The following is a 21391-nucleotide window of genomic DNA, read 5'->3' on the forward strand; positions in this document are numbered from 1 at the left end:
TAACACCACATACCAAGATAAGATCAAAATGGGTCCATGACCTAGGCATAAAGAACGAGATTATAAATAAATTAGAAGAACATAGGATAGTTTATCTCTCAGACTTGTGGAGGAGAAAGAAATTTGTGACCAAAGATGAACTAGAGACCATTACCAATCACAAAATAGAAAATTTTGATTATATCAAATTAAAAAGCCTTTGTACAAACAGAACGAATGCAAACAAGATTAGTAGGGAAGTAACTAACTGGGAAAACATCTTTACAATTAAAGGTTCTGATAAAGGCCTCATTTCCAAAATATATAGAGAACTGACTCAAATTTATAAAAAATCAAGCCATTCTCCAATTGATAAATGGTCAAAGGATATGAACAGACAATTTTCAGATGAAGAAATTGAAACTATTACCACTCACATGAAAGAGTGTTCCAAATCACTATTGATCAGAGAAATGCAAATTAAGACAACTCTGAGATATCACTACACTCCTGTCAGATTGGCTAAGATGACAGGAAAAAACAATGATGAATGTTGGAGGGGATGCGGGAAAACGGGGACATTGATGCATTGTTGGTGGAGTTGTGAACGAATCCAGCCATTCTGGAGAGCGATCTGGAATTATGCCCAAAAAGTTATCAAACTGTGCATACCCTTTGATCCAACAGTGTTTCTATTGGGCTTATACCCCAAAGAGATACTAAAAAAGGGAAGGGGACCTGTATGTGCCAAAATGTTTGTAGCAGCCCTGTTTGTAGTGGCTAGAAACTGGAAAATGAATGGATGCCCATCAATTGGAGAATGGCTGGGTAAATTGTGGTATATGAACGTTATGGAATATTATTGCTCTGTAAGGAATGACCAGCAGGATGAATACAGAGAGGCTTGGAGAGACCTACATGGACTGATGCTAAGTGAGATGAGCAGAACCAGGAGATCATTATACACTTCGACAACGATATTGTATGAGGATGTATTCTGATGGAAGTGGATTTCTCTGACAAAGAGACTTAACTGAGTTTCATTGGAGAAATGATGGACAGAAACAGCTACACCCAAAGAAGGAATACTGGGAAATGAATGTGAACTATTTGCAATTTTGATTTTCTTCCCGAGTTATTTTTACCTTCTGAATCCAATTCTCCCTGTGCAACAAGAGAACTGTTTGGTTCTGCAAATATGTATTGTATCTAGGATATACTGCAACATGTTTAGCATATATAGGACTGCTTGCCATCCTGGGGGGGGGGGGGGAGGAGGGAGGGAGGGGAAAAAACGAAACATAAGTGATTGCAAGGGATAATGTCGTGTAGAAATTATCCTGGCATGGATTCTGTCAATGCGAAGTTATTATTAAATAAAATAAAATTTATTATTAAAAAAAAAAAAAAAAAAAAAAAAAAAAAAAAAAAAAAAGAAGTGAATGAAAGTGAACTTTCCCTAAAATCTCTTTAATTTCAATTGATGAAATCTCTAATGAAAGGGACTTAGTATAAGGACAGAAGACTTCCCTTAACTTTCAACACTCAGATTAATTAATTTCCCTTCCTCTCCTCCCCCTTCTCCTCACCATCCCTTGGGGGTAATAGAGGAAGAAGAAAAGAAAAGAAAAAAAGGTACTATTTAGTTCCTGGAGAGAGGAGTTGATTACTCCTCTATTCCCCACCCCCACCCCCAATCTCTCCCTACTTAATAATAAGGTTATTAAGTTTTTGTTCAATCAAAGTGAATGAAGAGAGCAACTAATGCCAGCTACTTAGGAATAGTATTAAGGATCCAACTCTCCTTCCTCTGAACATCTTCTGAATATCTATCCCTTGAGGTAATTTACCCCTGCTGAAAAAGAAAAAGGAAATGGCCCCTCTGACACAGTCTAGCTTAGACCAATTTCTTGCTTCTCATTCAGATTCTACTAGTCTGTTAAAATTGTTTCCAAAGAAAGGCCTGGGAATCCGAAAGAGAGAATATTTGTAAAGTACTTAACACAATGCCTGACACATCAATGCTATACAAATGCTTATTTCCCTTTCCCTTGCCTCCCCTCTCCTAAAGAGGATCATAGCCCTGCCTGGCTCTATATGTAATAATAATTTAAATAATATGTAAAATTATTAATTTTTTTAAAATGCAGAATAACAAAAAAGGCCAAATTCCACCAATTCCTTTGAAAACCATTGTGAGGTTTATTTCTAATAACACCATAATTCTACTCTTCTACTTTGTTCTCCATTTCCTTCTCTAAACCCAATCTCAGCCCCATAATGTTCTTACAATTTAAACTATAAATGTAATACACACACACATACATAAACTATAGTTATAGAAATAGCATAACTAACTTTAGGAAAATTCTACCTCTAGCTCCTGCCTCTCCAATCTTCCTTCCATCACTTAGCAATTGGAATAGGTACCACTGAGAAGATGAGCCCTGGACTTGTTGAGAGTGAATGCTGAATGGGATACAGTGACTCAAAACAAGCAAGCATGGATGAACTTTGATTTGGATCCAAAATATCATTAAAGTATCTTTCTTCCCTTCAAACATCTCTGTTATTATCAAGAGCTCTCTTGTCCTTCCTTCACCCAAGTTTTCCCAGTCACTTTAGACTTCTCATCCTTCCTCACCCCACCTATATCTATTCCATATCCAAATCTCATCCATTTTCTCCTCACATTTTTCATGTCTTCTCCCTTTTCTTCACTTAGCAGAGCACCATTTCAATTTAGACTTTTTTCTCCTTACCTGAACTACTGAACTAGCCTTTAATTGGTCAGATCTCTTCCTTCAACAATTTATCCTCCACAGTTGCCAAATGATTTTTCTAAAATATAAATACAAACATATCATTCCTCTACTACTCAATGAACTCTAATAACTCCCTATTAAATCTTGGAGCAAATATTAAAATTTCCTATTTTGTGCATTTTAAAATGGATATGATTATTAGCACCATAATACAAATATTTACACATGTATATATACATATATATGTCATAAATAAGTTTTTTTAATCATACAATCAAAAAAAAGTTTGTAGATCATTAGTCTATTTCATGCTAGAGATGGCTTGGTCCCCTTGATGCAAAGTATCAGCCTAAGGAAAATGGATCTCTTCCTTCCCTCACTTTCTCTCTTTCCTGCTTCCCTCTCCCACCCCCAATGACCACTCTTTTCTCCCATCTTTTGCCTCATACCTTCCTGTAGAGGAGTTCTAATTAATTGTTTCTGAATAAAGGGCCTAGCCCTTCTCTTCCCTTCCAGCTCCAGATAAGATTCTGGCTAACGGTAGGATTAAGAGTAAACAGAGATAGTTATGTTAAAGTACTAAAATAAGCAAATTAAATCATGATGCCAAGTTGAAATCAAGATTTGTCCATGCAAAAGATATAATATGGATAATCCTCCCATAGATCATAGGAGTGACTTTACAATACATCTTTGTACATGTTTGTATTTCTCCACAATGTTACACAATCCCAAAAGAATGAGAAAAGAAAACCACACCTTTACCTCATATGTTTAATAAATAACCTTTAATAGATTATTTTGACTTGCCATTATCTGAATAATACAGTATGAATACGCTATTGTAATAAGGAGGGAAGGCTAGGAAATTTCAATGAGAAAATGTATGCCTAAAACTTGTTATTTATAGTCCATGCTATATAATGTAAAACTGAATATTATTTAATAATCTGTATGATCCATGAAAATACATTTCAAAAAATCTTTTTTTGTTATGGAAGAAGCCCAACTACCCATTAAAAAAGGTAAACCCTAAAATGATGTATGAGCTGTAACTGTAAAGTAATGAGCATATGCACAAGAGATATACTAAAATCCCCCTCATTATAGTAACAATTTGCATAGACTATGCTTGAAATTCATACTTTACTCATTATCAATGTTTATGACAATGTTAATATCAACCAGTATTGACCAGCTATTATTGAATCACAAAGAAAGAAACACAAAATGTGTCTTTTTAACTTAACTGTCCACACAAACGCCAAAAATGAGCAATAGTTTCTTTAAGGCCAGATTAAAAGCTTTCTATTTTTTCTTGAGATTTAACATTAGTCAAACTTTAAGGCTAATGTTTGGATAAAATAGCCAATGTTGATATTAACTAGAATTTAGGATTTGTTGACAATACATGCAAAATATACTTATTACATTTCTACTTGAAAGGTCCAAAGAAGCCAAATCAATACAATAATGTAATAATACAAAAAGTTGTTTCATATGATCAATTATTTGCTATCCCTATAACTTACTACTAAAAGTTTTATAAGAAACAATTTTCCAATACATTAAAAATAAAATAAAGGGTATACATGCATAATACACTTAAGGCTAGGATATTACAAATGATCTAACATAAGACCTGTAAATTTCTCTATAATAACCATTTCATCTTTGATAAAATTTAAAGATACATAATATCAAAGGTATATTATTTAAAGATATCAAATATCAAAAGCATATTATTTAAAGATAAATTACAAAGGTTTATTGTCCATAAAAATGATGATATTTATTCATAAAGGTTAGCAGCTAGGATAGAATACCTGGATAGAATACCTGGCCTGGAATCATTTTCTTGAATTCACATCTAACCTTAGACACTGACTGTGTGATGCTGGGCAAATCATTTAATTCTGTTTGTCTCAGTTTCTCATCTGTAAAATGATCTGGAGAAGGAAATGACAAACCACTGCAAAATCTTTACCAAGAAAACCTCAAATAGGGTCACAAAGAGTTGAACATGACTGAAATTACTAAACAAAAATACATAAGGACAACGATATTGTATGAGGACATATTTTGATGGAAGGGGATTTCTTTGACAAAGAGATCTGAGTTTCAATTGATAAATGACGGACAAAAGCAGCTACACCCAAAGAAAGAACACTGGGAAACGAATGTGAACTATCTGCATTTTTGTTTTTCTTCCCGGGTTATTTATACCTTCTGAATCCAATTCTCCCTATGCAACAAGAGAACTGTTCGGTTCTGCAAACATATATTGTATCTAGGATATACTGCAACATATCCAACATATAAAGGACTGCTTGCCATCTAGGGGAGGGGGTGGAGGGAGGGAGGGAAAAAAAATTGGAACAGAAACGAGTGTCAATATAAAGTAATTATTAAATAAAAATTTAAAAAAAAAATACATAAGGCCAAGATTTGGAGAGAAAAGACCTGGATCAGTGATTTTATTGGTAAAATACCTGTCGGGAAGCCCAAACAATGTGCCTTTATCACTTGTGATGTGTCCTGCTATTTACAGTATTAGGGTGTTTGTTGCGTGGAGCATTGAGGGGTGAAAAACTTGCTTAGAGTTACCCATAGGAATGTTTCAAAGACCTGAATACAGTTCCTCCTAACTTAATAAATCAATAAACATTTATTAAGTGCTTACTGTGTACCAGATACTGTGCTAAGCTAAATATCTTTTAATAATCAGAAAAATAAATAAAACATAACTCTCCAAAATGAATGTCTTAAGTAGTATAAGCCACTATTATTAAACACAAATAGATTTAGATAAGAAAAATTGAGCATTTGCAAGCAGTGTATACCTTGGTCAAAATAATATCTTATCAAACATTTGAAAATGTTTGATATAAAAGGCTCATGGAAAAAATGAAAATTCTTTTGACTCCTGGGTTTATGAGCATACATTTCATAAGAATAATTAATCTCCAGCCCTCAGTTTCCTCCTTCTATTAATAACTTTTGAGGGGCTGGGAAGAGAACTCTGGTCCAGAAATTTTATCAGCTTGGGGAAATTCCTGGAATAGAAACTCACTTTGGGATTCAAGCACACCAGCAATTTATCAAAAATAATGCTTGCTAGTATTTAAATAATTCTTTTAAATTTGCAAAGTGTTTTGCAAATGCCATCTCATTTTATCCTTACAATAACTCTGGGAGATAGATACTATTATTATCCCCATTTTACACATGAAGAAACTGAGGGAATTTAAGTGATTTGTCCAGTACTCTTTATACTGCACCACCATCCTTCCCAATTTTAATGTTATCTTTATTATTTTAAGCAGAATCTAGAGCTATAAAGTTAGTGTCTGATTCAGTATTTGAAGTCTTCCTGACTCAAAGTCCAGTTTTTATCCACCTAGTTACCTGTCTCCACTAGACCATGTAACGTTTGTAATTTAAAACTCTTAAAAATTTTCCCAGGACAGCCCTTTTAGTAGTGGCTAGAAACTGGAAATTGAATGGATGCCCATCAATTGGAGAGTGGCTGAATAAGTTGTGGTATATGAATGTTATGTAATATTATTATTCTATAAGAAATGACCAGCAGGATGATTTCAGAAAGGCCTGGAGAGACTTATATGAACTGATGCTGAGTGAGATAAGCAAAACCAGGAGATCATTATACACTTCAACAACAATACTATATAATGATCAATTCTGATGGACTTAGCTCTCTTCAACAATGAGATGAACCAAATCAGTTCCAATTGTTCTATAATGAAGACAACCACCTACACCCAGTGAAAGAACTATGGGAAATGAGTGTGGACCACAACATAGCATTTCTACTCCATCTATTTTTGTCCACTTGCATTTTTGTTTTCCTTCTCAGGTTATTTTTACCTTATTTCTAAATCCAATTTTTCTGGTGCAGCAAGATAACTGTATAAATATATATGTATATTGTATTTAACATATACTTTAACATATTTAACATGTATTGGTCTACCTGCCATTTAGGGGAGGGAGAGAGGGAAGAAGAGGAAAAGTTGTAACAGAAGGTTTTGCAAGGGGCAATGCTGAAAAATTACTCATGCATATGTCTTGCAAATAAAAAGCTATAATAATAATGATAATAATAATAAATTGCCTAGGAGCATCAAGACATCAAATGAATCCCCATGATCTCATGATCACATAACTAGTAAAAGTCAGAGAATATACTAGAACTTATGTGGATGAACCAAATGTCACATTCTGGATCAGGGGTTCATAACCTGGTGTCGATGACTTTTAAAAATATATGCATTTTTAAAATTTCAGCATAATTAGTAAAACTATAATTTCTTATGATCCTGTGTGTTTTATTTTGTTCATTTGAAAAGATTATCCTGAGAAGGGATTTATAAGTTTCACCAGACTCACAAAAGGATCCATGACATGAAATAATTAAAAATCTTTAGTCTAGAGTGTTGAGGGATAATTGTTTTTAATATGTCCAGAATTTTATTACTTTTTTGGAAGTTGGTGATCTATCAAGCTAATATTTTAAAACATTTATAATTTATATTTAATTTATAAATTTAATAAATTTATATTTTAAAATTTGCATTAATATAATATAATTAACTTAATACAAGCTTGAAAGGGTCAAATCATGACATACCTTTAAAAACTATTATATTTTTAGTCTGAATATCCATACATTTCCCATAGCAAATGCTTTCTAATACAAAGGGTAGTTTTGTTAGCACATAATAATTGGATATCCATGCACAAGATTAAGTATCACAACTTTTGGTAGACTGCTGAATTTGAAATTTTTGAAAAGAAATACAAAATACCCTGTGATATTCCACTTCTCAGGTGACTGTGAATCCACAAGGGGGCGACTAACATAATTTGAAATCTTGAAGTTAGTCATACATAGATAGGATGGTTGAAAAGCAGGATAAGCTCATCTACAAATAGACTCTATCCAAGGCATGGTGACATTGTGAAATAGTTCAAGTATCACACTGACAGAAGAGTTTATTCTTTGTTGCTTCAGAACTCGGTATAACATGTGAAAGTTGCAGGGAAATATTTCAACAAAATATTTAAAATACAATTTGGGTTGGTCAACTCCTGAGAAAGTTGTAACTAAACTTTTTTCTAAAGTTGAGAAAAATTCCAACTATTGGAATTGAAGATATGAAAACTGGGGTTCAAATCTTGCCTCTGACAAATATTAACTATGGAAGCCCGGCAAAGTCCTTAAGTTGTCCAGGTTTCAATTTTTTAAACTGTGGGAAAGAAAGCAAACTTCAAACTCTTCTAAGTCAGACTTAATATTACATTTTCATCTTACAGGAAACCCAGAGATATCCTTGGTTTGGCCGAGGTCACATAAGTAGTAAGTAGCAGAGACTTCATTCAAAGCCAAGACCAAAGTCAGTATTCTTTCTACTGTTCCACCATCCTTCCCAATTTTAATGTTATCTTTATTATTTTAAGCAGAGCCCAGATAACTATCCATCACAGATGTTACAGAAGGGACTCTTGCATTGAAAGTGGCTGCACTACGACAAATGTACAAGACACAGTCAGAACAATTGCAAACATATTGGTACCTACAAACAATATTTAATAGATTGAGGTTTTATTCCAGTAAAGATCAATGCATCTTGTAATGTGTAAGTCTTAACAAAGACTGAACAGAACTTTAGTTGTGAAAAATACATGATCATATTCAGTTGACTAAAAGCAAAGTAAGGTGTAAATATTCCATTAAAATGCATTTTAATCTCACTTGTACTGTTGATTATAAAAATTGCCTTGTCTTTTTTATGTCATTCTTTATTAATTGCATTCATTATAAATAGTATATTTGTAAATGTGCTGCCACTGGATCTTTTGAAAGGTTTCTAGTGCTGAATCTGAAGCTAGTTGTAAAGTGAACTTTGCAGTATCATTGATGTCACATGAAAAATGAGAGTGATTGTGAAATTGAGAAAATTAATTTTCAATATTGCTTAAATTTTACATATTTAGTAGCTATAAAAATAGAAAACTTTTTAACTAAAAAAAAAAAGTGGTTGGACTGAATGCGCTTCATACCCCAAAGTTCTCTTATTTTGTGTTTCCAAAGCATGCTGAAGAATTAAAATGTATCTCTCTTCATGAAGATTTTTTTTTAATTCTTGACAACCTTGGTGCTGAGAGGTCCATTTTAACAGGCTGAGAGGTCTTTGTGGACACTAGAGGTGGTAGTATACTCATAGATGAGTAAATTCCTCTGAGTTATTTAGAATAATAGCACTACTAATCAGAGCAGAATCAGCAGCCTGTGCACACTTCTGCCAATTCTCTTGCTATCCACATTGATTAACAGCTTTATCTCTCTCCATTTCAACATATGTTGTCTGTTTTTTTTTTTTAATCTCTCCACGCCTTCACACATTTTATGACTAACAGATAAGAAATAAAGAAAAAGCTTCCACAATAATATGACTAGAACACAGGATTCAAGGATCACCTATCAATCTAGAGCTAGAAGAAACTTTAGGGGTCAGCTAGTCCAACCCTCTGTTTTACAGATAAGGAAACTGAGGTCCTATAGAGGTTAATTGACTTATCTAAAGTCATCAGTAGTGAACAGCAAAGCAGAATTTGAACCCAAATACTCTGATTATAGAATTCTGTCCCTATTCCCAGAGCATACTCTGGATGCTTCATCTTTTTGTGAATTTATTTTTCATTTATGGAATAAAACAAGCATTTCCATAATATAGTATAATAAAAATATATTTCACATGAAAATGCAAATCTATTATGTATCCCTTTTTCTTCATTTTAAATGTTTTATGTAAATTTCATTTTCCCCCTTCTTTCTTTCCTCCTACTCTCCCAGAGATTGTATCATCTTTTTTTTTTAAGTATTTATCCAATAGCAGCATTAATCCAGGGACTATTCTTCCTAGTTACCACAGACATTTGGGCCTCTTCTCCAGAAAAAAAAAATAAATAAATAATTTCCTTCCTCTGCACCAACACCTGTTTCACACCTAAAGGCTTATCACTCTAGTAACATTGGGAGTGACTGTGTAACCATTTGCAGACACAGTTGCAACAACCAAATTCCCAGCCATCCCAGAGGGCAAAAACAAAAAAAACAAAAACAAAAAAAACAACTATCCTAATCTTGGTCTCAGGCCTGGATATCCTGTTCTCTGAATCTAAGGCAGGTAAACTAACTGGTCAGGAGACCTGTATATCACAAAGGTCACAGGAACAGGAAACCACTTGGTTATTTTTATTACAGTTATCACAGACTCAGGTAGAGCACAGTGACCAGTAGCAGCCTGAATAGATTCCAAGAAAAAAAGATCTAGTGATTTCTGTTCGATATAACTTCCATGGGATGTAAATTAGGTGTGCTTGTTTTATTTTCTTTAAAGGAAATAACATAGACACAGCAATTTTATTTTTGAGGCTCAGAGCCCCATCATAATGGAGTAATAGGTTTGCTGATCCTCCCACTTTAATCACAAAGCAGTCAATCTCAAGGCAGTGTTCCATGTCCAAAGGCAGAAGAAGATCAGATGCTAACAGAGAAAAAGGTAAAAGCAGAAAATGAGAACGTGAAAAGATGAGGAACAGGAATAATTGAGGGGGTGGAAACTTTTTAAATGAGAAAAGAGGGAGAAAGAGAAAGGCAAGAAACAGGGGGTTGGCACTTAAGAATATTGTATCTTCAGTGTCTTGACAAGAGGTAATTTAGTACAGTGGAAAACTGCTTGTCTTGCCATCAGAAAACCTGGGTTCAGATTCTGGCCCAGCCATTTGCTACATGTAACCAAATCATTTCTCGAGTTGATGGGGCCCAAGATTTATCAACTGTAAAATGAAAGGATTAGAGTTGAGGATTTGTAAGGTCCATTCCACTTCTATATCTATGATCTTAGAAGGGACTTTAAGGATGACCTCATCCAACTTCCCCACTTGACAAATGAAGAAACCAAGAGGGAAAACAGAGAAATAACAACAGGGTGAAAGAAGAAAAGGAGTTTTTCTTGTTAAGATGATGCTGGTGTTTCCACTGGTAAATTCAGAAAATAGTCCCAAGTCATGATTTGTATTGATGGGATAAACCTGAGCAGAACCTAGCCGCTTGGACTCTCAGTGTGTGCTCTTGCAAATAAGAAATCTGGTACTCAATGTTCATCATTAGGGAAGTCTGAGATAAGAAAAAGTGGGATTTTCTGGCACCTTTAAGGAAGTGAGGATCCTTATAGCTATGGATGAGATCTTGGGGTTCAGCTGTGCTAGGAGAAAGGAAGGTTCTCATTATACAACGTCCCTACTACTAAACAACCCTGTGGGACCCTTCATCCTCCTCTTACCTTATCTCTGCTAGCTCTGTTCCTGTTCCTAGAACGTAAGTCCAAGTGTGGGTGAATCTCAAACTCAGGCCCAAGAGTATGTGTCATTTTAGTGGCTTACTCAAAATTGATCCATCTCCAACTCCACATCCTTTTCTCTTTACTTGACTTGCTTAACAGCATTCAGCACTAAAGGTGTAAATTTTAGGAGACTGGAAAGGTTAATAGTAGCTTGCAACTCCTGAATTCTCTTTGGGATTCTGTCAGGCTACTTTACAAAAATTACCCCACCCTATCCCCTCTCATCCTCATCCTACACCATCCTTTCACCTTCCTTTCCTCTCTGAGAATGGGAAAAACTTAAGCCCAAGGCTTCTTTTAATTCTTCTTTTAAACTTCTTCATTTAAACCCTGTGGTCTGGGACTGTTACTGCCTCTCAAGTCTTCCTGTGTGGTTGGATCAAGCCAATATAATCTCTCAGTAGAGAAGGCAAGCAGCTATCAGCTAGGGGCATGCATGGCCCTGTCTCTTGCTCAGGCCTATCTCTCACTGAAAAAAATGAGGACAGAAATATACATCTCTGACACTTTTTTTTTCCCAGATGAAATAAACAGGAGCCAAACCTGTCTAATGTTTCTTGGTACACAGGACATCTGAAGTTGGGAGGGCAAAGCTCACAAAAGGGTTTTGGAAAGAGAGAGAACATTTTATAATCAAGAAACAACCAATCTCAGAAAATCACAAGAGGGCGAGGCCAGACTGCATCCCCAGCTCCATAGGGAGGAGCAAAGGGTCTTAATGGGCAGGCAATCTGTGCTGAAACTATGGCATTTGAGGCCCAGGCTGAGAGTGAGGGTGGAAAGGGGAGGGAAGCCCGCACGTGGGCCAGGAGGAGCAGGAAGGAGACGAAGCCCAGAGATGTGGCCTGGGCCTGGGCCTGAGGCCTCTGAGAGTGACCCATTGTGATTCTCAGGCCTATTCCACTCATTAGCAGCCATGTTTGTTACGCCCAATCTTATGATTTGCCCTTTAACTGAGATAGTGGATGTAGGAATGTCTTTGAACAATCAGCCTGGTCCAGTATGGTCTTAAGGGCAAGATTAGAACATTTGGGGCCCAGGCCCTGCCTCTCAGACAGAAATACAGAGTATCTTTGGGGACATCTGCTCTATTTGTGGGAAGGTGGGCAAAACAGTCAAAATGAAGTAAAAGCAGAGTCCAAGACCCTCAAGAATGTCACCCTCTGTTTCTCCGGACCCTCCATAGAGTTTCTATGTGCAGGATTTCTGCAGAAGATAGTCCATTTTGTTAAGCCTTTGAATATTCAAATTGAAAGTATCGCGCAATCATTGATTGTCAAATCATGGGTTTCTAGAGGTTTTAAATACTTGGCATAAGGGGGGGGAAACTCAAACCTATACCCGAAGGTATAAAACATTAATTCGGTTTGTCTTCAGCTCCAGGGGGGCCAGTGCAGCCAGAGGGTTTGTGAAACTTTAAAAATGTTGCATCTTCTTCTCTCCCAGCACAGGAGCCTGCCTCGAAGCTGAGTTTCCTGCAGCTGCAGCATCCAGCCACAGTCCCAGCTGCTTCCACAGGATGTCGGGTAACCTGGGGCCACTGCTCCGGGGAACAAGGTCGAGGGGGACAGGGGTGCTGGGACCCCGCCATATTTCACTGATTTTGCCTGGGCAAGATAGAAAGGGAGAATAAGTAGTCAGTGTATGTCAGGGAGTGCTGGGGAGTAAGAAGATCATGCCTCGTGCCGGGGCCACTCTTCCCAAGCTCACATTCTCGGGGGCCGGCTCACAGTGATAGGGGGCGGAAAGGGCTCAAGACCTCTGCGCTCCCACCAAATTTCTGCCCCCGAGATTCTCTGTTTGTTCCCCGAGAATTTTCTGGCTCCAGACCTGCTTGCCCAGAACCTGCGGCCGGGGGGAGCTAGAGACTCGCAGCGCAGAGCAGCGCAGCGCAGCGCAGCCCGAGCAAGCTGAGTTAGGTGTGTCGGGACTCCCCCCCGAGTGATCCCCCTCGCCTCTCCACGAAGGGCTAGCTAATCCGTGGGGTGCCCGCCTGAGTGAAGGAGAGCAGCGCGGCTCCGGGAGGGGAAGGGAAGGGAAAGAAAAGAAAAGGAAGGGAAGGGAAGGAAAAGAAAGGGAGACAAGCGCAGAATCAGAGAGTGGGTAGCTATCAACAACCCCGGAGTCGTCCGTCATCCATTCCTACAACCGCGGGCCCCCCGTTCCGCCTTGTTAGGGAAGCACCCTGGTGCCAGTCGCAGACCGAACCTGGGGGTCCGCGTTGTCCAGCTGTGGTCCCCGCAGTGACCAGGCGAGGCGCTGCCGGCCCGTGCGCCCTAGCCAGGTGGCCAAAGCGCGGTCAGCGCGGGAGCCCAGAGGCCCCTGGAGCCCGGTCCTTCCTAGTGCAGAGGTGTGGGGTCCCAGGAGTTTCCAAGGGTTACTAGGGCCCCGCAGCCAGGCCACCCTTTTGTTCTCCCGGCCCCTTCCAGCCCAGCTAGGGCGTCCGACTACTCACGGTGGCTTCGGCTCCCTCTGGAACTTCCGCGGGGCCCCGACTTTTTCCATTCCGCGGAGGGCACGGACTCGATCCCAACTCCTGCCTTCCTCGGTGCACGGCTCCCAGAGTCTGCCCCCGCTGCTCCCAGCGCCCAGTGTGAAAGCCGGCACCTGCCCGAGAACCGCGATCCTCTTGGGCCACACTCGGGTCCACGGAGTTAGTCTCTAGGCTCCCGGGCGCCGTGGAGGGGCGGCGGCAGACAAGCCTGCAAGAGGAAGGAAGGGGGAGGGAGAGAGAGCAAGAAGAGAAGGGGGAGAGAGGACTAGAAGGAGGGAGGAGGAAGAGTCGAAGAACCGGGAAGGCATAGGGGCGGCATAAAGGAGAGTGAAAGTGAAAAAAAAATTTTTTTAAGAAAGGAGGGACTCATCAGAGAAGGGAGGGAGCTCCCAAGGCCACCTTTGAGGGTTCTGTGCTTGTGTATATGTGTGTATGTGTGCATGTGTTTGTGTGTCCAGTTCCCTAGCTGACCTAAGGGCAGGGCAGATCTAACCCCACCTGAGTGTTGCTCTGCCCCCGAACTGGCTCACCACAAACGTCCTAGCACAGAGGGGACCTGGACTATACCCAGCTCCCAGGGGCAGGAGTGGACTTCAGGCTATAACACAAAATAGGAGAATCACTCTAGGGTGAGGTCAAAGGTCAATTTCATGCACAGGTGCTAGATCCCTCTCCTCTAGGTTAATAAATATTCCCGGGGAGAAAAAGAGCAAGACAGAGAAACCTAGGGCTCCAGTTCTGAAAGGCTTTCTTAGGTCCCATGATGAGAGCCAATCCCCAACACTGGGGGCTGGGGAGGGATGGCTGAAGAAAACCATCTACTTCTGTTTGGTTGGATTCTGCTATGGCCTACCTGATCTCACATTGGCTCTGTTTGCAAAAACAGCTTATCTAACCTAAGGAACCCTTTACCTGTGACCTTGGGGAAAATTCCCTAAATATTCAGACATTTTAGACATCTGAGAACATGTTTAGATTCTTGCTTCCTTTCTGCCCCTATGTCCAAATCTGACCCTTAATCATGTAAAGGCTTTCTTGGGCTCTGATTAATGAACTTTCCCCCAGAAAAACCGAAGGTGTATCAAGGGGTCCGGGTGAAGATCACAGTGAAGGAGCTGCTGCAGCAGAGGAGGGCTCACCAAGCGGCATCAGGGGGAACCGTAAGCACAAATCCTTCACTTTACTTTGAAAAAGATTCCAGCCCAACACTTGTACTGTGTCATTTAGCCCCATCTAGGTTCCAAGGACTGAGCATCCTCAAGCGCTGAGCTCAGATGCCCTTTCTTCTGTAAGGTTATGTAGAATTCCTAGCTGCTCCTCATGCTGGGTCTTTCCAAACCCTGCTGTCTGCCATACTCACCATGAGGAGGCAATAGCAGGACATACTATCTGTTAGTTTTCCAGAGGTTGAGCCACGATTGCTGAGCTTTAGTTTCTCCCTCTCCCCCCTTTTTTGGATTAACTAAGCAACAAACAAGTTAGTCTCCTTGAGTAAAGATGTAAGATAATGTATACTCATTCTCTGCCATAGGCTCTGGACAACTAATGTTGCCAAGGAAAGTCTCTCCCAGAAACTTGACCAACTTAGATTTATATCTGTAAAAGAGTATAGAAAACATCTAGTTTTAAAGGATCATAAATCTAGAGCTGGATAGGACCTTAATGGTCATCTAGTCCAAAATCCTCAAATTTTCACAGATGAGGAAATTAAGGTCCATTGGCCACAGAGGGGTTTAAGTGTCAGAACTGAGATCCTAATCCAGGTCCTCAGATTGCAAATGCAGTACAATTTTCACTACATCATTCAATGTGTGTCATGATACAAAAGAGGAAATAGGATAAATGGAAAGAATTAAGTATTTAAAAATTAGACCATTGGGTACAAATCCTATTTTGGGTCACTGTGGGATGCTGAGCATGTTAATCTCTCTGCAGTTTCTGTATCTGGAAAATGAAAGGGTTAGACCAGATAATCTCTGAGGTTTCTTTCAGCTTTAAAACTATTAGCCTAAATTCCTAAACTGTGTAACTGGTCTAGAGAAAGTGAAATGATTCAGCCAAAAATAAAAACAATTATGTAAGAGATCTAGGATTCACATCAAGTCTCCAAATCCAGCATTCTTTCTATTAACTATCACTTCCTTTAAGAACCATCCTTCAAAAATAGCATTTGACCAGTAAAGATTGCTCCCCTCTTCTCTTATTCTTCTATTACTTCTACTTCTGCTACTACTACTACTACTACTACTACTACTACTACTACTACTACTACTACTACTATTACTACAACTTCTACTACTACTACTACTACTATCACCACCACCACTACTACTACTAATGACTTCGAGATCAATTCCTTTGACCCATTAGTCACTGAGCCCTCAGGACAGGAAGAAACCTCATTAGCTAAAACTAGACAGCTCAGAATATCCACAGCTCACTTGAAAATTAAATCATTTAGGACAGTGGTTCTCAAACTTTTGTTCTCAGTATCTTTATTTTATTAAAAATTATTAAGGATCTGTCCAAAGAGCTTTTGTTTATGTGGGTTATAAATAATTACCATATTAGAATAAAAACTCATTTGAATTTGTAGACCCTATGAAAGTGTTTCAGAGACCCTCAAGATTCTCTGGACCACACTTGGAGAGCCACTGATTTAGAAAATGAGGTTGGGCTTTGATAAAATTGTTAAAGTCAGAAGAGAACTATAATAGTCAGGAGTCAGGAGGAATTTCAGTGGGAAATTAGTCCTAAGAGACCATTTGGCTTTTATAAAACCACACAGGGAAACAGTGGCTTGTGATGTGTGAAGGGGGGTGGGGGAGAGTGAGGTTTGGGGTTTAGAGAGGAGGAGTTGACAGCCTGGGCTGTGGTTAGCTTAGACTAAATCCCAGTACTTCTCTGACCCATTAGCCATCCCCAGTGAGAGCTTTGTGCCTCCTCTGCTAGTTTTTGTTTTCTTTTGTTTTTCTCTAAATGTCCATGGGCACCCCTGGCCTTCCTGTGTATCTTTCTAATATTAGCTAATGTGAATAATAATTAAAGCTGGGAGTTATCAAAAAAGTGATTCTAAAAGAGCCTAGACAGCAGTTAAACAGTGCTCATAAGAAGAGCATTGAGTATAAGGATTAGGTGAGAGTGAGTGCCAGTGAAATACTTGGAGAGCTTCCAGCATATGGTGGCTCCTCTGCTGTGCTAGGATATAATTATTTAATTTGTTTTAAGGCAACACCTGAGGAAGCTAATGACTCTGTATGCAGGACTCAGCCAACACAATAATAACACATTACGTTGGCAGAGTGCTCACAATTTTTTTTGAAAGCATTTCCACTTACAACATCCAGGTAAAGTAGGCAGGGCAGAGATTATTATCCCCATTTTGCAGATAAGGAAACTGATGTTTATAAAGTTTAAGTTTGCTCATGGTCATGGATTCTAAGACCAGGATTCTTGCTGCTAAACTACTTTGAGCTTTTTGATATGTCACTTAATCTGGTCTGAGTCTGTGCAAATTAGGGAGGTATCTGGAGTATAAACCTAGTTACCATTAGCATATGTCACTACCAGTTCAGAGATGGTTGTAGAAGAAAAAAATTAATTAGTAGACAGGAATTTGAAAGTTGATGAGTGCTGCTGATGAAAAAATTACCAAGATTTGGGAAATGAAGATAATGAGAAACCAATCCTAGCAATCCAGCAATTCTAGACTAGCATTACTAAACATTTAGGGGATATCATAGGATGATAGATTTGGAGACAGAAAGGAAATCCAAGGTCCATCTAGTCCAAATACTTCATTTCACAAGATGAAAAACTAAGGCTGAGGGAATTTAAGTAACCTGAGCAAAGTCAATGACAGATCTAGGATTTGAATGCAAGTTTCTTAAATTTTAAATCCAAACTTCTTTCCAAATCCACTTGCATGGGTTTAATTAAATAGGATCCAGGTCTACATCAAAAACTATAACTAGGGGGCAGCTAAATGGCACAGTGGAAAGAGCACCAGATCTGAAGTCAGAAGGACCTGAGTTCAAATTTGACCTCAGATACTTAACACTTTCTAGCTATGTGACCCTGGGCAAGTCACTTAACCCCAATTGCCTCAGATAAAAACAAATTTAAAAAACTATAACTATAGTTATATACATATATATATAGTTATAAAACTATAATTCTACATGTATGTGTACATATCTATATAGTTATATAAGGAGGTTGGGGGGTAGAGCAGCTGGATTTTTTTTCCTATTGTCAGAACCACATAATGTACAAATGTACATAGAATGAGCCATAGATAGTTTATTGACAAGAAGCAGGTGTATGATGATGCAATGCCTACAGCGCAAGAGTGAAGTAACAAAGATTAGACTTCAAATTCTGCCTCAGATACTTATTAGCTGTATGACCCTGAGCAAATCAACTCATCTCTGCCTGCCTCAGTGTCCTTATTTGTAAAATGTTCATAATAATAGCATCTTTCTCCCAGGATTGTTGTGAGGTAAAATGAGATAGTTATAAAATGATTTCCAAACCTTAAAGCATACTATAAAGACTAGCTATTGTTATCCAACTTTAATAAAAGTAACACTTTAGAGCACTTTAAAGTTTGTTTTTGTTCAATCATGTCTGATTCCGTGACTCCCTTTGGGGGTTTCTTGGCAGAAATGCTGGAGTGATTTATTGTGTCCTTCTCCAGCTCATTTTTCAGATGAGAAAATTGAGGCAAATAGGGTAAAGAGGAGTCTCTCTGAATTCAGGCCAAGCACTCTATCTGATGATGCACTACTTAGCTGTCCACATTACAATTTATCAAGTCCCTTTCCCAAAGAAGCCCACTGACAGATATTTTTGTCAGTATTACTATCCCTATTTTTCAGATGTCCAAAATTGAAACTAGAGGAGTTAAAACCTATCACTCGTCCTCCCATCTCCCATATCCATTTCTTCCAAGAAACCCCCAAAGGGAATCACGGAATCAGACATGATTGAACAAAAACAAACTTTAAAGTGCTCTAAAGTGTTACTTTTATTAAAGTTGGATAACAATAGCTAGTCTTTATAGTATGCTTTAAGGTTTGCAAATCATTTTATAACTATCTCATTTTACCTCACAACAATCCTGGGAGAAAGATGCTATTATTATGACATTTTACAAATAAGGAAACTGAGGCAGGCAGAGATGAGTTGATTTGCTCAGGGTCATACAGCTAATAAGCTTCCAAGTAGCTTATCTACATGTTTGTTATTAGTCTTCTACTATATCTAGAGAGAGATGCAAATGCTTGTAGGTATATAGAGAATAAACACTCCTTCCCCGTTTTGCCCTGGAGGATGACATTAGCACATGTCCGCAGCTAGGGGAAAAAACACTTCTTCCATCTACAATCTAGATAGAAAAAAAACCTATCACCTGAGATGTGGAAGATGGGGGAAAATAGGAGAATACCCTCAGAAGAACCTGCTTTGGGGTAAAGGGCAAAAATCAGATAGTACTAAGTACTTGATCCATCAGGATACTTCTGTGGTTTTGTTAATTTTTTTTTTTTCTGAGGGTTAAGTGACTTGCCCAAGTCACACAGGCAGGAAGTGTTAAGTATCTGAGGCTAGATTTGAACTCAGGTCCTCCTGACTTTAGGGCTGGTGCTCTACCCACTGCACCACCTAGCTGCCCCTGTAAGAACAATTTTCATCAAATTATTTCAGAATGCCTCCTTGGAACTTGGAGCCAATTAAAATTCATTTATCAAATACAACAATCAAATATACTCTGTGGGGAGCTAGGTAGCACTTAGACAGCTAGATGGCACAGTGAATAGAGCACTGAACCTAGAGTAAAGAAAGACAGTTTAAAACTCACTTCAAACACTAGCTGTATGACCCTGGGCATGTCACTTAAATCTGTCTGCCTCAATTTTCTCATCTGTGAAATGAGCAGGAGAAGAAAACAGTGAACCACTCCAGTATCTTTGCTAAGAAAATTCCAAATGGGATCATGAGTTGGACATGAATGAAATAACTGAATAACAACATAAAATTTCCTGGTCTTATTTTGTTGCCAGCTATTTGTGTTGCATTGTATCAAGGAGCCTAAACCAGCAGGAAAAAAAATCTTCATTTTTACAGAGAGAGAGACAGAGACAGAGAGAGAGAGAGAGAGAGAGAGAGAGAGAGACAGAGAGAGACAGAGAGAGAAAGAGAAGAAGGAGGAGGAGGAAGAGGAGGAGGAGAAAGAGGAGGAGGAGGAAGAAGAGGAAAAAGAGGAGGAGGAGGAGGAGGAGGAAGAAGAGAAAAGGAGGAGAAGGAGGAGGAGGAAAAGGAGGAGGAGGAGGAGGAGGAGGAAGAAGAGGAAAAGGAGGAGGAGGAGGAGGAGGAGAGGAGGAGGAGGAAGAGGAGAGGAGGAGGAGGAGGAAGAAGAGGAGGAGGAGGAGGAGGAGGAGGAGGAGGAGGAAGAGGAGGAGGAGGAGGAGGAGGAGGAAGAGGAGGAGGAGGAGGAGGAGGAGGAGGATTAACCTTAGGATAGATGAAAACTTCAGTTGTTATCTACCCAAGGATGATCTTTTATCTTTATATTTTCTTCCTACTCAACATTTGGGAGCGTTTTTATTTGTTTTATAAACAATGAGCTCCTCTTTTCACCCTAGGGCCTCAGTTTCCTTATCTGTAAAATGATGGCCTTGAACTAGTTGTTCCCTAAGGTCTCTTCCAGCTCTAAAATCTATTATCTTATCATCCTACAAATGACAAGTTGTAGATTTCTTTGCCACAGGTGTCATTTTGGAAGAAAAAAAGAGAAGTTGTCTTTATTTGTCTTTTTTTTTTTTTTTGAGTGTGTGTGGAAAGGAAAAGGTAAACTCACAATGAGAAAGATAATATCAAATAGATTACTGTAAACTGACCTCAGTGAGATAAAAATGTAGAAAAGTGGACAGAGTGATCAAAGGGGCAGGAAAGGGGTTAATAAGAACTCTACAATGAAGGAGATTTTTTAAAAACCTACTCCTTGTGAGATCTCTAGCAGCAGCCAAATATTTGCATAAAGATCTGATAAATCTTTCCAGCTTCCTGGTTCATGACATTATGACATGGATCATTTTCAAAGTTTGTACCACCTCCTGTTCTCAGCATCGGATGATTGCACAATTTTCCTAATGGTTGAGTATGCTGTTCTGGCTACAGCCTGGAATCCCTTCCTGAAACTCTAAACTATGATGGTCCCTTTAAAATTTAAAGCTAACACCTGAAACCAGAAGAGAATTAGTACTAAATTACTAATCCAGCTAGAAAATTCTGAATTCATTTGTCCTTAAACGAATTAGAAAGAACATTCTAATGATACCAGAATATTTTGATGGTGCCGCAGCTTTCACAGAAAGCAACAGAACCTACTAAAAGAGTTGTCATATCTCCCTCCAACTAATTAACACTTACATACCTTCTAAATTGCCTCGTTGGTTGAGTTTTGCCTTAAGTTCATCAAAATCAGCAATTTGTGACATTTCATGGATATCTCCCCAAAAACCTAGCACAATGATCTATGAACCATAGGTACTTAATAAATGATTTTTGAGTGCATGGATAAACGAGATGAATCAGTAGGGGAAAGTGTGATTTTTTTTTTTTATTCTTTAAGAAATACCAGAATTAACAGGGGTTTATTTTCCTCCCAATAAAAACTCACAACTATTCAAATAATACATTTTTAAGAAAATCCTTTAAAAGGA

The 21391-nt window shown here is 38.6% G+C and overlaps 2 protein-coding genes across 2 annotated transcripts in view; one reads left to right on the plus strand and one right to left on the minus strand.

Annotated features, from left to right (window-relative positions):
- Positions 1 to 8353: 8353 nt before the first annotated feature.
- LOC127557355 (uncharacterized) lies at positions 8354 to 14690 on the minus strand. The gene is made up of 3 exons (XM_051990703.1): positions 14681 to 14690; positions 13629 to 14032; positions 8354 to 12780 (listed from the first exon to the last, which is right to left on the minus strand). The coding sequence occupies exons 1-3, from the start codon at positions 14688 to 14690 to the stop codon at positions 12547 to 12549; spliced, it is 648 nt and encodes a 215-aa protein (XP_051846663.1). The 3' UTR covers positions 8354 to 12546.
- POU2AF3 (POU class 2 homeobox associating factor 3) overlaps positions 14025 to 21391 on the plus strand; it is a 12481-nt gene continuing 5114 nt past the window's right edge. Inside the window, exon 1 of the mRNA XM_051986950.1 lies at positions 14025 to 14827. Within this exon, the coding sequence (XP_051842910.1) occupies positions 14717 to 14827 (111 nt within the window). The 5' untranslated portion in view covers positions 14025 to 14716. The remainder of the gene's footprint in view (positions 14828 to 21391) is intronic.

The sequence above is a fragment of the Antechinus flavipes genome, chromosome 3 (genome assembly GCF_016432865.1).
Source record: "Antechinus flavipes isolate AdamAnt ecotype Samford, QLD, Australia chromosome 3, AdamAnt_v2, whole genome shotgun sequence".
Taxonomy (NCBI): domain Eukaryota; kingdom Metazoa; phylum Chordata; class Mammalia; order Dasyuromorphia; family Dasyuridae; genus Antechinus; species Antechinus flavipes.